The 15266-nt window shown below is 35.3% G+C and overlaps 1 protein-coding gene across 1 annotated transcript in view; it reads left to right on the top strand.

The window, feature by feature from the left end:
• Positions 1-3665: 3665 nt before the first annotated feature.
• The window catches only part of LOC150083716 (marginal zone B- and B1-cell-specific protein-like), a 32081-nt gene continuing 20480 nt past the window's right edge, over positions 3666-15266 (top strand). The window contains exons 1-3 of the mRNA XM_090378580.1: positions 3666-3726; positions 8687-8826; positions 14985-15085. Coding sequence (XP_090234706.1) covers positions 3666-3726; positions 8687-8826; positions 14985-15085 — 302 coding nt within the window. The remainder of the gene's footprint in view (positions 3727-8686; positions 8827-14984; positions 15086-15266) is intronic.

Below are 15266 nucleotides of genomic sequence, written 5' to 3' on the forward strand. Positions count from 1 at the left end.
AAATTTTCAGTTTAATTTCTTGGCTGGTGTTTATCATTAATTATTATAGTATGGAATTTCCCACCCCATAGGCCTGTTTGAAGTTTGGAGCTTTCTTTGCATCACTACTGTTTAAAATTCTTCTGACATCCTTTTGATCAAAGACCACAGTAGGCATTGAATAAAGTGTACTGGGAATGGTAGGAGATTAGAAATCAAAGATTTCTAATCTCCTACCCATCACCGGCACGTGGTTTGCTTAGATCATCAATACAAGAACTAGGAAAAAAGAAGTAGGATGCTAACAGATCAGCTTTATCTTTAGCTGAGGTGGCAATAGAACCATCAGGTTTAAACAGAGGAGTAAATGGTTGAGGTCAACAGTTTTGGCAAGAGACCTGAATGCTCAACTAACATTTAGACACGAAGCAATTTTTCTACTTTTAGCCTGTTTAAAATCTAGTTTGGACTGATGAATAATGATTGTTATTAAACAGAAGATTTAAAACAGTAATTCAATGAAGAAAAACAAGAATAGAAATCTCACGGATCATCCTATTTTTCATTCTTGTAATGCCAAACAACACGAAGCTGAGAATGGCCAAGAGAGAAATTGGAGCAGAGACCATCATCAAGTTGTGATTTGAGGTGCATAGAAGACCTCTCACTTTGGCCATGTATTTGGAATTGTTTGTGAGAAAAAGTTAAAGGGTGTTGACTGTTTGTTTATGATTGTCTGGTATTCTCGGGGGTAAATGAACAATCTATGTCATTAGTAATTGCAAAAGCCACAACATCTTGACCAGCTGGTCTGTGTGATTAGAAAACTGAAGCTAGCTGAGGTTATGAACATTAAAATCACCAAGGATAATTACCTCACTGTTAGCAAAGTTGACTGGAGAAAGTCAAACTTCAAGGGGGGGAGGGAAGTCAAATAGTTCCAATTGGTTAGTGGAATTGGGAGATCGATAGCAGGAACAGATGAATTTTACAGCATGGGGTAAAGAGATTTTTTGCCAAAGAATATCAAAAAGAGGAGATTCCAAATTACTAAATCCAGGGAATATAAGCACTAGTACCACCTTTGAAGTGAAAGTAATCCTACAGTGAATAATTAGGACAATTGAGGCGAGCTGTAAGTCTGGGATTCTGTCAGAAAAAGTAAGTGAGGCTTCTGCTTTTTATAAATAGAGTATACTCTATTCATATAAAGGTGACAGTGCATGTAAGCAAACTGTCAAGAAAAATAATGAGCACTGAGGATTGAAATCAAATCATTCTTTCTGCATAATCCATTGATGCATGTTTAAATTCATTCAAATTGAGGCAATATCTTAGTAGTTTTGCCCTTGGTATGATTACTCCCATAGTCTGATTAGATATAAGTAAACCTGTAATAATTACATACTCTTGTTTATTTACACCTGTCTCCTTTTCATGAATAATTGGTGATTATCTTTAATTAAGCATTTAACATTATCATTAGTTAAAAAAAAAAAAAATTTCCCATTTCATCTATCTGGTCACTTCAAATGTTTGTCTAGTTTAGCTTTAAATTTATTTAAGCTATTGACTTCCACAACAACAAATAGAAGTCTGTTCCAGCAATCAACTACCTGCTGGCTAAAGGCAAACTTCCGCACATCTATTCTACAACTGTCTTTCCTCAATTTGAATCTATGCTCCCTCGGGTTCTTAATCTGGGCAAGCGGAAGTATCCCATCAGCATTGAGCATGCTCAAAAAATTCAAGGCCTTGTACACCTCAATCAGATAACCTTGCAGGTGCTTAGTCTCCAGATGCTGCAACTTGCAAAACATAAGCCTCTCTTGGTATGAACACCCATTTGTTTCTCTCACCAATCTTTTTGCCCTTCTCTGTACTCGTTCTTGCAACTCTACATCCTTCCTAAAATGAGGCCTCCAGACCTGTATGCAGTACTCAAGGTACTCATTGCCTGCAGTACTCATTACCTTATAAAAGGGATAATCACCTCCTTGTCTCTGCTAGCAAAATTCCTATATATCATTGACAAAACAACATGACCTGCTCTGGCAGCCTGTTTGCACTGTCAGAGAACTTCATATATGACTGCATAATTACTCCCAGGTCTTTTTCATTTTCTACCACCCTAAGTGTAGTACCACACAGTTAGTACATTTCTCTTGGATTACTACTGCCCACATACAGTACTTTGCATTTGTAATTGTTAAACTTCAGTTGCCACTTCTCACCCCATCTGCCTAACTTTTCTAGATCCTGTTGCAGTAGTGTACTGTCTTTAGTGTCATTAACAACCCTGCCAACCTTTGTATCATCTGTACACTTGGACATTAAGCCTGATTTACCTTCATTATTATCATTGATGAATACACAAAACAACAATGGGCCCAGCACCGAACCCCGGGGGAATCCACTAATAGCATTAGTTCATTTAGAGCAGTGTCCATTTATTACCACTCTCTGCCATCTCCAACTCAACCACTTCTTTATCCATTGCAGCAACTTGCCCTTAATGCCATACCACTCCAATTTGTACAGCAGTCTTCCATGTGCAACAGTATCAAAAGCTTTCCTAAAATACAAGTATATGATATCAAAATTATTTTTTACGTCCAGTTTCTTTGTGACCACATCATAGTATCCAATAAAATTGGTCAGAGAAGACTTCCCCTTAACAAACCCATGCTGTGTCTGAACTATTACTGTAGCCTTGTGTAGGTGATCCTGTATCACTTCTTTAACCAGTGACTCCATTATTTTCCCCAGAAGAGAAATTAAACTAACAGGTCTATAATTACAGTATTTGTGTCACCCTTTGAACCCCCTTTGTGAATTGGGGATACATTTGCACATCTGCAGTCCATGGGGATCTCCCTCTGAATCTAAGGATGCTCTCATAATTATGGCTAAGGGTTTGCTTGCTTCCCTTGCTGCCTCATTCAATATTCAGGAAACATAATGTTATTATTATTGCATGTATATTGCTGTGTTATAGCAATATTATGAAAGTTATGCCCTTTTAAATATCTGATCTTACCTAAAATAAGGTGGTTAGTATATAAGTTAATTAAGCATTTAGGAAATATGTTATTAAGTCAGGTTAAGTTATCTAAAATGGGTTGAACAAAAAAGTTGGCGCCTCCGTAGCCAGGTGGGAAGGAGCAACAGTGCGTAGCACATGCTTCTTGATTAGACTGGGGTTCGAACCTGTCACCACCAAATATGGAGGATGCGGAAAGGTCAGGGAATGACCACCGCATATTCCCGGAGCAATATGGCCTTAGTTGCTAATGCTCCTAAAAACCAAACAAAAAAAAGTTACAAGAAAGTTGTCTGTAGCATTGAAAAAGTTATTTAGCTAACCCTTGCCAAAAATTTTTATTATCACATATGGTCTGCATGGACTTTAATAACATCATATTTATGTAATAATAGCATGACATTGTTTACTTATTCAAATAATTAGATGCTTAGTGGGAAGAATATCTATAAAAACAGAACCCATTTATTTAAATAGGGGATAGAAGTGAAATATTAGTGAAACTAATATTTCACTTCTAGAGACATTAGTGAAACTTAAATTGTATAGTTTTTAAAATTTTATTCGCAAATTTTTCAGTATTGGTGAAACATTAAGCATTTTCCATATTTTCAGATTATTTCACAGTTTTCCTATTATAAATATGAGTGTATTATCTTCTGCTGCTATGAAAGTAGTAATAGGCCTACTGTGCTCATTTCTTGGTAAGTAGCTTTTAAATGCTTTTATCTTTGCTCTCATTTGAAACATTGCTTCCCTCAGACCATCTTATCAATTTCAGCTGTTGTGGCAACAAACAAGAATTCATGAGTTGAGTGTAAGCATTACTTTGACATATATCATCAGATAGACGCAGATATAAATTACCCTTCTCCCTCCTAACTACTAGAGTGGGCTACTAGGCTTTTCATACCAACTAAGAAATACTGTTCAAGGTTCAGGTCTAAATGGATGTCAGACGAATTACTGAGGCTTGTGGCAGAGAAGAAAAATGCATGGGATGCATATAAATTATCAATCGACATAGGAGCCTACGGCAGATATAAGCTAGTCTGTAATCAAGTCACAAAGGAGGTTAGGCAGGCAAGGGCAGATTATGAGAAATCTTTGGCAAAGGATGCAAAGAAAAACAGCAAAGAGTTCTTTACTTGTGTAAACTCTAGAAGGAAGGGGATGAATCAGATTGGTCCACTTAATATAGATGGTTTGACTATTGATGATCCTGCTCAAGTAGCTGATAAGCTGAAGGAATATTTTTTATGTATATTCACACATGAGGAGTTATTCAAGGAGGGGAATGCCAGAAGTTTATCAAACTCTAACAGGGAGCTATGTGATTTTGTAATAACTGAGAGCAAAGTGGAGAAGAAATAGTTGAAGTTAAACATAAAAAAGGCACCTGTGGTGGATGGAATATATCCTGTTATACTGAAGGAGGCAACAAGGGAAATTAGAAAACTCTTAGCCATAACTATGAGAGCATCCTTAGATTCAGGGGAAATCCCCATGGACTGGAGATGTGCAAATGTATCCCCAATTCACAAAGAGGATTCAAAGGGTGACACAAATACTGTAATTATAGACCTGTTAGTTTAACTTCTGTTCTGGGGAAAAAAATGGAGTCACTGGTTAAAGATGTGATACAGGATCACCCAGACAAGGCTACAGTAATAGTTCAGACACAGCATGGGTTTGTTAAGGGGTTTGTTATTGGTCTTGTCTGACCAATTTTATTGGATGCTATGATGTAGTCACAAAGAAACTGGACGTAAAAAATAATTTTGATATCATATACTTGTATTTTAGGAAAGCTTTTGATACTGTTGCACATGGAAGACTGCTGTACAAATTGGAGTGGTATGGCATTAAGGGCAAGTTGCTGCAATGGATAAAGAAGTGGTTGAGTTGGAGATGGCAGAGAGTGGTAATAAATGGACACTGCTCTAAATGGACTAATGTTATTAGTGGAGGCCCCCAGGGTGATGGGCCCATTGTTGTTTTGTGTATTTATCAATGATATCGATGAAGGTATATCAGGCTTAATGTCCAAGTTTGCAAATGAAAGAAAGGTTGGCAGGGTGGTTAATGACAGTAAAGATGATATGCTACTGCAACAGGATCTAGAAAAGCTAGGCAGATGGGGTGAGAAGTGGCAACTGAAGTTTAACAATTACAAATGCAAAGTACTGCATATGGGTAGCAGTAACCCAAGAGAAATGTACCAACTCTGTGGTACATTTCTCTGGGAGGTGGAGAATGAAAAAGAACTGGAGGTAATTGTGCAGTCAGATATGAAGTTCTCTGAGCCGTGCAGACGGACTGCCAGAGCAAGTCATGGAGTTTTGTCAATGATATATAGGAATTTTGCTAGCAGAGCAAAAATGTTTAGTCTGCAGAGCAAAGTTTTTGGCATCCCCCTCCCACCTCCTCCAACTGATGCATGGTACTAAGTACTAGGTTTTGATACCTTTTGTGTTTGTGGGTTTCATAAAAAAAAAAAAATCAGAAAAATAAGTGGTCTTACTATTATATAAAATATACACACTCAGTGATCACCGAATTGTGACCACCTACCTAATAACAGCTGCTATACTCAGTGATCACCGAATTGTGACCACCTACTGGATAACAGCCACTATTTTCCTAGACATTGACTCCACTAGATGTCTGAAGATGTCTGTAGGGATCAGAAGCCATGCTGCCTGCAAGGCTTTCTAGCGTTGGAATAGATGACGGTTGCATGTCCATATGCCCCATTTCCTGGTCCAAAACATCTCACAGGTGGTGTTCAATTGGATTGAGGTTAGGCGAACCTAGAGGCTAATCAAGATGGGTGATATCTTCATTATGCTCCTAGAACCACTCATGCAGAGTTCAGGCCTGATGACATGGTACATTATTGTTCTGGAAGAGACCATTTCTGTCTGGAAAAAAATGCAACATGGCAGAGTGCACACAGTCTTCTAAGAGCTGCCGGTAGACTTCACCAGTGAAACTTTGATCCATATGCTCCAGGGACCCTAGTTTTTGCCAGCAAAACATGTCCCATATTAGACAACCACCACCTGCTCATGTTGCCTGTGCCATACATGAAAGTGTCTGTTGGTGTGTTGCACCGTATTTGGACTCATCTTGACTAGCACACTCATTTCCAGTCTTCCAGTGTCCAACCAGCATGTAGTTGATACCATAGCATTCACTGACGATGATTAGCAGTGAAGAGGTATCTCTTGGGTTGTCTGCTGTGGAATCCCATACATCTGAGTGTGCAGCGCATTGTTGGGATGTTTTTCTTGCATTCTCCATATTGTATTGCAATTTCAACTGTTGCAATTTATTATTTTGACGCAAATTACCACTGCTCTAGCATTCAAAGCTGTTCAGCTTTTTATACTGCGAACTATGCAGCACAGTCCATTACAGATAAGGTGGTCATAATTCAGTAATCACTGAGTGTACACTGATAATTGTTATCATATTGAATATTGGTCATAATAACTTTTAGCCATTACTTAAATACTAATAAAGTGGCCACTTTAATATGTACACCTACCTAATAGTGAGTTGGTCTGCATTTAGCTCCCAGAACAAGGATTTTTTGACTTGTACTTTTGACACTCAACAAAGTGTTGAATGCATTTAATTGGGATGGCTAATATTGACTCAACTGCTTCCCACAGTTGCTCCTAATTTGATGATTGCAGATCTCTCTTCCAAAGAACTCATTCTACCTTATTCCACAGGTAGAATTCCACAATTGGACTAAGGTCTGATGGCTGGAAAGGCCACCACAGTAGGTTGAATTTGCTGTCACATTCCTGGATTCAGTTCTGTGCAATTCTATCCTTTGGTTAACAATCTTTTGCTGACCTTCCTCTAACCTCTTATGACTTTTTTTTGTTTATTCTTTTCCATAATTCTTATTCAGTAAATAAAATTGTCTTAACCGAATAATGAAGTAAATCTGTTCTGTATTCCTTCATTTTAATTATCTTAGATGTTAACCTTAGATTTCTTTGTTATTTGTAGTTATTTCAAACTTTATAACTTTTGCTTAAAATAATTAGAGTTGCAGAATTTTTAGTTTTTCGAAGATGATTATAGAATCCTACTGCTAATGTACTCCATTAAATCCATCACTAATCACAGTCATATCTTAATTATTATAATTTTAACTTTTGCACTCAACACTCGAGGCCAGAAGGGTTGATGAATCCATTGTGACTGCGCACATATTGAATTATTAAGGTGTCACAGTTCACAATGTGCATGCATTATTTTTAGTAGCATATTGGCTTGACTTGCACTTCTTTACTTGTGGCCACGCATGCTAACCAATGGACCACAGAAAGCCCATACTAGTTAAGTTCAATAAAATGCTAATTCTCAAAAGATCACGCTTATTCACTCAAACAGGAAGATTTATTACTTTTTAATAGTTGTTTTTCCATAATTATGGCTCTAGCCAAGGAAATATATCCAACTGGCCAGTTAAGGGTAGCAGATATTTCCAAAAAGAAGGCTTGATTCCAAATTGTATCACTTTATATAACCAGCAGATGTTTTTAGAAAGGAAGTCTTGTTTCCCAGTTATATCACTTTACATAATCACCTGAATGTAAATAAAATTGACCTGAGAAAGGTTTCAAGTAGTAAAATTATGGTAACACCCATTGATGTAACTCATTATTTGCTTAATCTTAATCTTTAAGTGACTGTATGCCTCCAATTTTAATTGAAAAACATAGTAATTCCTTTCCACCTCCCACACACTACTGCCAAACATATTGATGCTGTTAAGGGCTATGTTAAGATATCCCTTCCCAAGCTTCTCAATATATATTGTTTATAAATTAACTTTCAATTGGCAAAAAAAAATAAAAAAATAAATAAATAATAATAAAAAAAAAAAAAATATATATATATATATATATATATTGGAATAAATCACTTCATTCTAGAATAAGAAAACACAACCATGATTTACTTATCCATATCAGTGTGAAAACTGGTGTCTGGTTGACACAGGTTTACAAATATTTGGTTAAAAGTTGAATCCTCATTTTATTTAGTATTAGTATTAGCCGCATGGTGCAAGAAAGCCTATGGCTTATGCTGAACCAGCCAAAAAAATAAAATAAAATAAAACAATGATAAAAAAATAATTATAAATAATAATAATTAATAAAAGAAAAAGAAATTAAACCTATCATCCTATGCATTTCCCTCACCCGAAGGTACTATCCAGATGACCTTTGAATTTTCCCAAAATGTCAGCCTCTACCACCCATGTAGGCAACTTACATGGGTGGTAGAGGTTTTACACTCATCAAGTTCCTATATTTATATTTCACATAAAAATCTTGAAAAAAGCTTTGCATAAATAAGTTGTTAAAAAGGCATTAACATTATCAAGAATAATGAAAATATGTTGATGACAATAGGTGATGCAAAGTGGAACTTGGTTGATAGAATGTTTTCAATAAAATGAGTTAAATCATTAATCATTATGTGCATAGTAAAATATACTTACTGAAATTTCTGTAGTAATTGGCAGACCTTTCCCCTTAGAGAACCCAGGTCAAGAAATGCTATCTTGTAGAAAATTTAATTGATGTATAAAGATTTTAATATATTTTATTATGTTTGTTATATTTCTTCTAGTTCTTGTGGAGAATCAAAAGTCCCCAAAAGATGAAGATGGTATAAGACTAGAAGTTCCAAAATTATCTCAAGAAGAAACAGACAGCTTGCATATGCCAAAACATCTGCAATGTGATGCTTGCCGTGCTATTGCTTACCAGGTTGTTTTGTTTTTTTTTAATTGATTCGATTACACTTTAATTTTTAAATAATTTATTTTGGATCTCATTCTTCTATTCCATTATTAAAAGAGTTTTCAGTATTAAAATTATTTATGGTTATATGGTTGTGAATATAATCAAATATGCTTGTAATCATCTCTAAGACAGTGAACCAAAATATCTCATATTTGTTTTTAAAATATAATTTTTTATAAATATATAAATAAATAAATGATGTGCATTTTCAAATATATAAATAATTTGATAATTTGCCATGCAAATGAGCCAAAGAAATCACTGAAGAGGAAAAGACTGAAATGGGAGAAATTTTGGAGACTATCTCTATTATTGAGGTAGAATAGGGCATGGAATGGTCGTCAAAGAATACTTCAAGGCTTAGAGGGGAACAGGTATTCTGTGTGTTATCAGACACTCAGTCTAAAGCACTGATGGATCCAATATCTTTCTATTACAGAAGATTTAGGAGAAGTCTGGTTGGCCTGCCTCCCTAAAATCCACTCATGCATACCTTCTCAATGGTAAGCCCTGTTATGTCACTTAGGTGACAACGAACGTGTAGAGTGCTTCTCTTCAAGACGCCTGGTCAGCTTAAAGAGGAAAAGACCAAACCCTCCAGCATATGGCAGCATGGTGCCTCCATAGCCGGGTGGGCAGGAGCAGCAGTGCACAGCACACGCTTCTTAATTAGACTGGGGTTCAAGCCCGTGACCACTAAATATGGAGAATGCAGAAAGGTCAGGGAATGACCACCACATATCCCAGGAGCAATATGGCCTTAGTTGTTAATGCTCCTAAAAAAAAACCAAATAGCAATATGACAGCATGGCAAAACAAATGGCCCTCAGTCCCCAGTGGCTTTCACTCCTCTTACGGCAGCGAGAGGATCAGAGTGGAAGCGGAGGGTGCTAAGAATCTCTGGGTACAACAAGGCTGCCATGCACAGAAACTGAACTTGGCCTGTTACAAGGGAAGATTGCTCATTGGTGAAGACAGGATATTAGAGCTGGAAAAGGAACTAGAAAATATGAATTGAAATATCATCGGTTTAGCTGAAACAAGAAGAAGAAATGAATCACTTATAAGTTTATCAAGTGGAAATATACTATACAACAATGGAAACAGTGAAAGGAGCGAAGGTGGAGTTGGCTTTCTAGTCCATAAAGATATAAAAAATGACATTTTGGAATTCAAAAGATATCACCAAGAGTGTCAAGACTAATACTCAGGATTTCTAAGAGGTACAAACTAAAGGTTATAATGATTTATGCACCAACATCCAGCCATGATGATGAAGAGGTTGAAGAAATGTACACCAAAATTGAGTCTTCTAGATGTACAGAAAACCCACTACACTATCATTATGGTGGACTTCAATGCTAAGGTTGGAAAAAGACAAAACAGTGCAGAAAGTGGAACTATAGGAAATTTTTGAATTGGTGAAAGAAATGAAAGAGGTGAAAGATTTGTGGAATTTGCAGAATCTCAAGGATTGTCAATAATGAACACTTTTTTCAAGAAAAGGGTGAAGAGAAAGTGGACATGGAAGAGTCCGAATGGATTAATAATTAATGAAATCGACTTCATCCTCACTAACAGAAGATATATCGTGAATGATGTTACCGTCCTGAATAAGGTAATTGTTGGAAGTGATCACAGAATCGTAAGATTCACACTTGTATAGATGTAGGAAAGGAAAAAACTGACTCGAATAAATAATACGAAGGTCTTTGAGATAACAGAAGAGGAGGAAGAGTAGTATGTACTGGAACTTAAGAACAAGTTTGAGCTTCTGCAGACTGCTCAGGACCAAGATATCGACGAGGAATATTACAACTTTCTGAAAGTGATAAAGCCCAAGAAACCTATAGGGAAAAAGAAATCCAAAGAAGAAAAAATTAGTCAAGAAACACTTATGATGAACCGAAGGTGACAAATGAAGAGCAAGATAAACACTGACAAGGAGAAAATTGAGTATACTGAGTTATGCAAAGCCATTAGAAAAAAACTCAGAGAGGACATAAGAAGATTTAACACAAGAAAAGTAGAACAAGCATTAAGGGAAAACAAAGGACTTAAATCAGCAGCAATGAGCAGTAATACAGAAAGACAAATGATACTGAAACTGAAGAATAGCGATGGTGGATTTATAAATAGCAGAGAAGGCATAATTCAAATAGCAGAAGACTACTATAGAGAATTATACAAGGAGTGACGGAATGATGCCAGCAGTGGGGAAGATGGATTGCAAATTAGCAACACATACGGCATTCCTAATATTCCTCCTGATGAGGTAGAACATGCGTTGAAGAAAATGAAGAATCAGAAAGCCCCGGGGGAAGATGAAGTTACTGTAGAGTTGTTAAAATTGGGAGGAAGAGAAATAACACAAAAACTGGCAAGGCTCTTCACAAAATGCATTAGAAAAGGTGTGACACTTGAGTGGAATAATGCAATCATAGTTTTGCTGCATAAGAAAGGAGATAAATCAGAAATTAGAAATTATAGACCAATTAGCTTGTTATCCCACATCTACAAGTTGTTCACAAGGGTTATTACTAACAGATTAGAAAGAATACTTGATGAGAATTAACCGAAAGAGCAACCTGGCTCTTTCGGTTGATCCATAGTTGAGAATCCGTTTGGACAGGATTCTCAACTATGGATCACTTTCATGTAATATCACAGCTAATGGAGAAAGCAACTGAATATAAAACACCATTATGCCCGGAATTTCCGGATTATGAAAAGGCATTTGACTCCATACAACATAAGGCAATGTTTCGGGCACTGGAAAGACAAGGCATATATACCCCATATATTATAATTTTAAATAAAATATACGAGAACGCTACCTCCTTTATTAGACTAGACAAAGACAGTAGCAAATTTAAAATCGAGAAAGGAGTTCGACAAGGAGACACGATATCGCCAAAGCTTTTGCTGCCCTTGAGGAAGCTTTCAGAAGATTAGACTGGTCGCAGAAAGGAGTCAATGTGAATGGAAAGTACCTAAACCATTTACGATTTGCAGATGACATTGTGGTCATAAGCCACTATCCCAAATAATTAGAGGAAAATCTTAATCAGTTATGCACAGTTAGTAAGGATTTTGGACTGAAGATGAATATGGCTAAAACAAAAGTAATGATGAACAAGTATGCCACAGAAAGGGAGATAATGATTGAAGGAGCAGTAATTGAAAAGGTGGAGTCATATACTTATCTGAGACAAGTTAGCTGTAATAATGATAAATGGCTGGAAGTCAAGAGAAGAATAAATTTTGGATGGATAGCATTCAGGAAATATAGTCACATACTGAAGAGCAATATCCCAGTTTGTCTGAAACGTAAAATAATGAACCAATGTTCATTATGTAAAATAATGAACTTATGGAAGTGAAACTTGGGCACTCATCAAAAGAATGGAAGAGAAGCCGAGAACTACACAGTGAAGAATGGAATGAATTATATTGGGAATCAGACTGTTAGATAAGAAGAGAAACACATGGATTAGGCAGGAAACTCAAGTAAAGGACATTCTTATCAAAATTAAAGAACTAAAATGGTCTTGGGCAGGACACATAGCTCGAAGACATGATGACAGATGGACTAAGAAAATAACAGAATGGTACCCAAGACGAGCTAGAAGAAAACCTGGAAGACAACGGCAGAGATGGATAGATGAAATTCATGAGTTTGTGGGTAGTAAATGGATGGCCATTGCACAAAACAGAAGGAACTGGAAAGTTGCTGGAGAGGCCTTCATCCTACAGTGGACTGAAAATGGCCGATGATGATGTGGTCATGGAAAATATTAAGTGTGGAAAGGCAGCAGGTGTAGATAAAACTAAACCCGAAATGCTGAAGGTTAGAGGAAAAATAGTGCATAGTGGTTATTATTATTATTAGCCATATGGTGCAAGGAAGCCTGAGGCTTATGCTGCACCAGCCAAAAAAAAAATTTCTGAATTACCCTGAGAGAGAGAGAGAGAGAGAGAGAGAGAGAGAGTGTGTCAGAAGTAAAAGGGAATCACCAAGAAAGAGAAGAATGATGACATCCAGCCCAGGACCCTAGGTGTGCCAAGCCCATACTCACCAGATATGAGCCCCTGGGGTTACATTACATTATTCAGAGGTTGTTTCCTCAAGGACAATTTCCAAAAGATTGGAGTAAAGCAATTATTGGATCAATATATAAAAAAGGGAAATAAAACTGAATTCTGAAATTATTTTGTTGATATAAGATAAGTTATAAAAAAGGTTTGGGAACAAAAGAAGAACCTGTATTTAGGATCCTCCGTTGATCTTGAAACAGCATAAGACAAAATACCTAGAAATCTGCTCTTTCAAATTTTAGTAAAATATGGCATCAATGAAAGTCTTTTAAGGGGAATAAAAAGTTTGTATAAAAATGGCAACTCTACAGTAAGGATTGAAGGAAGCATTGGAAAATGGTTAAGGTTAAACTTGGAAAGGCAGGGCTCTCCTCTTCGCTACATATTTTTGTAATTTTCGGGACCATTTAATTAAAAGAATGTTAAGTTTCTGAAAATGTTTCGTATAGAAGATGTAAAAGAATGTGGATTACTGACTAAGTTTGGCATGAGAGACGTGAAAGTTGGCCATTATTATATGCAGGTGATATGTGCTATTAAATAGTAGTTTGCAAGATCTACAAGAATCTCTGAATAAATTAGATAAACGTTTGTAGAGAATTTGGCATGAAAATTAGTTATAAAAAAGCAAGTTGTGAAAGTTGGGAAAGACAAGGAAAAGTTAGAATAATCTAAATAACCTGTTACTAAATAAAATTACTAACTTGTTCCAATTTTTGGATCAAGCTAGCAATGAAGATGGGAGAGTAGACATGGAAATAAACAATAGAATAAGTAAAGCAGACAGTTTAGGAAGTCAATTAAAAAAATTACTTTTCGCAGAACAGTCTTTGTAATTTTATTTATTTTTTTTATTATCAGTTTTAAAGATGATATTTAAGTAAAATAAAGCAGAGATTACTACATTTGTATGTTTAAAAAGTGCAGAAAAAATTTATGAACAAATAATAGTTCTTTTAAAATTTTTTTAAGTGATATTTGTTAGAATAAAATTTTGGTGCAGACAGAATGATTCAAATCATTATAATGCTCCGAGATGTTCATTAGAACAGGATTTTACTGTGCAGAGTGTTTCATAACATGTAGGTTGTACTTTCAGGATCAATTCTGAAAACAATAAAAAAAAAAATCATATAAACATATATCAGATTTTGAATGATTGCAGATCTATGGTTGTTCGAATTTTTGAAAATGACTGGAATTTCCAATGGTAAAAAAATAATAAATAAGAATTAGCACACACGTGCCTATTAAAATACATATTCATACTATGTATGAATTACATATTATTTATTTTTTATTATTTTTTACTAGTGAGCATTAATAGATATTTTTTTAAATTCAAACAGTCATAGCTCTGTAACCACTGAGAATTGAACAGAGCACATATTTATATATGAAATTATTTTCATTGTTTTCAAGACTCCTAAAAACAATGAAAACATGGCCCACTTGTTATGAAACAGAAGGTTGTACATGTTGAAAAGTAGTTTTTTAAAATTTAAACTAAAAATTAGTTTAATGTAGCCGAGTGGTCAAGAGCGAGAGTGCATAGCACATGTTCCTTGAGTGGACCGGGGTTCAAGCCCATGACCACTAAATAAGATAAATATTTGTATTGATGATTTATTGTAAACTCTACTGATATTTTATATATCAGTATAAACAGAAACAGAAATCAGTATAAACAGAAGGAGTATAAACAGAAATTTTATTTTTATTTTTTATTTAAACTTAAAAGAGTGATATAAAATAAGATTTTAATCCAGCACCACGATCACTGACCAATATTTTACGTCCTAAAGCTTTATACTTTATAATAGCCCTTTTAAAATTATTTTGAGTTATATTCATTAGAGTGCAAATTTTTAAATTTAGAATCTCTACAAAACTACATATTTAACTGATGTTAAATGCAGTTTAATTATAATTGTTATGGCATCTGACAATGATAATTACTTCAAAAACAGCAAAATTTCAAGCCAAAAACTGATTTTTGAGTTTTAATAATTTTTTAATTATAGTTCAAAGTAGCCTTAGAAACTGCTACAAAGAAAAGGAAAATTCTTCCAGAATCAGATGTAATAGAAATTCTAGAAGCTGTTTGCAATTCAAAGCTTGAAAAGTAAGTATCTTAGATTTCTTTATTTCAGTTTATTCATGTTCACATAACAAATTAAATATAGTGAAAGTATGGTATAACAAGAGCTGAAAAAATCAGAAAAAATCTTTGTTATAACAGGTTCTCATTATTTCCAAATTACAGGTTAAAAAGAGCATAAATGCTAAAGAAAATTTGTTGTACT

This window comes from Mastigoproctus giganteus, chromosome 7 (assembly GCF_048544385.1).
Source record: "Mastigoproctus giganteus isolate SK-2022 chromosome 7, ASM4854438v1, whole genome shotgun sequence".
Classification (NCBI taxonomy): domain Eukaryota; kingdom Metazoa; phylum Arthropoda; class Arachnida; order Uropygi; family Thelyphonidae; genus Mastigoproctus; species Mastigoproctus giganteus.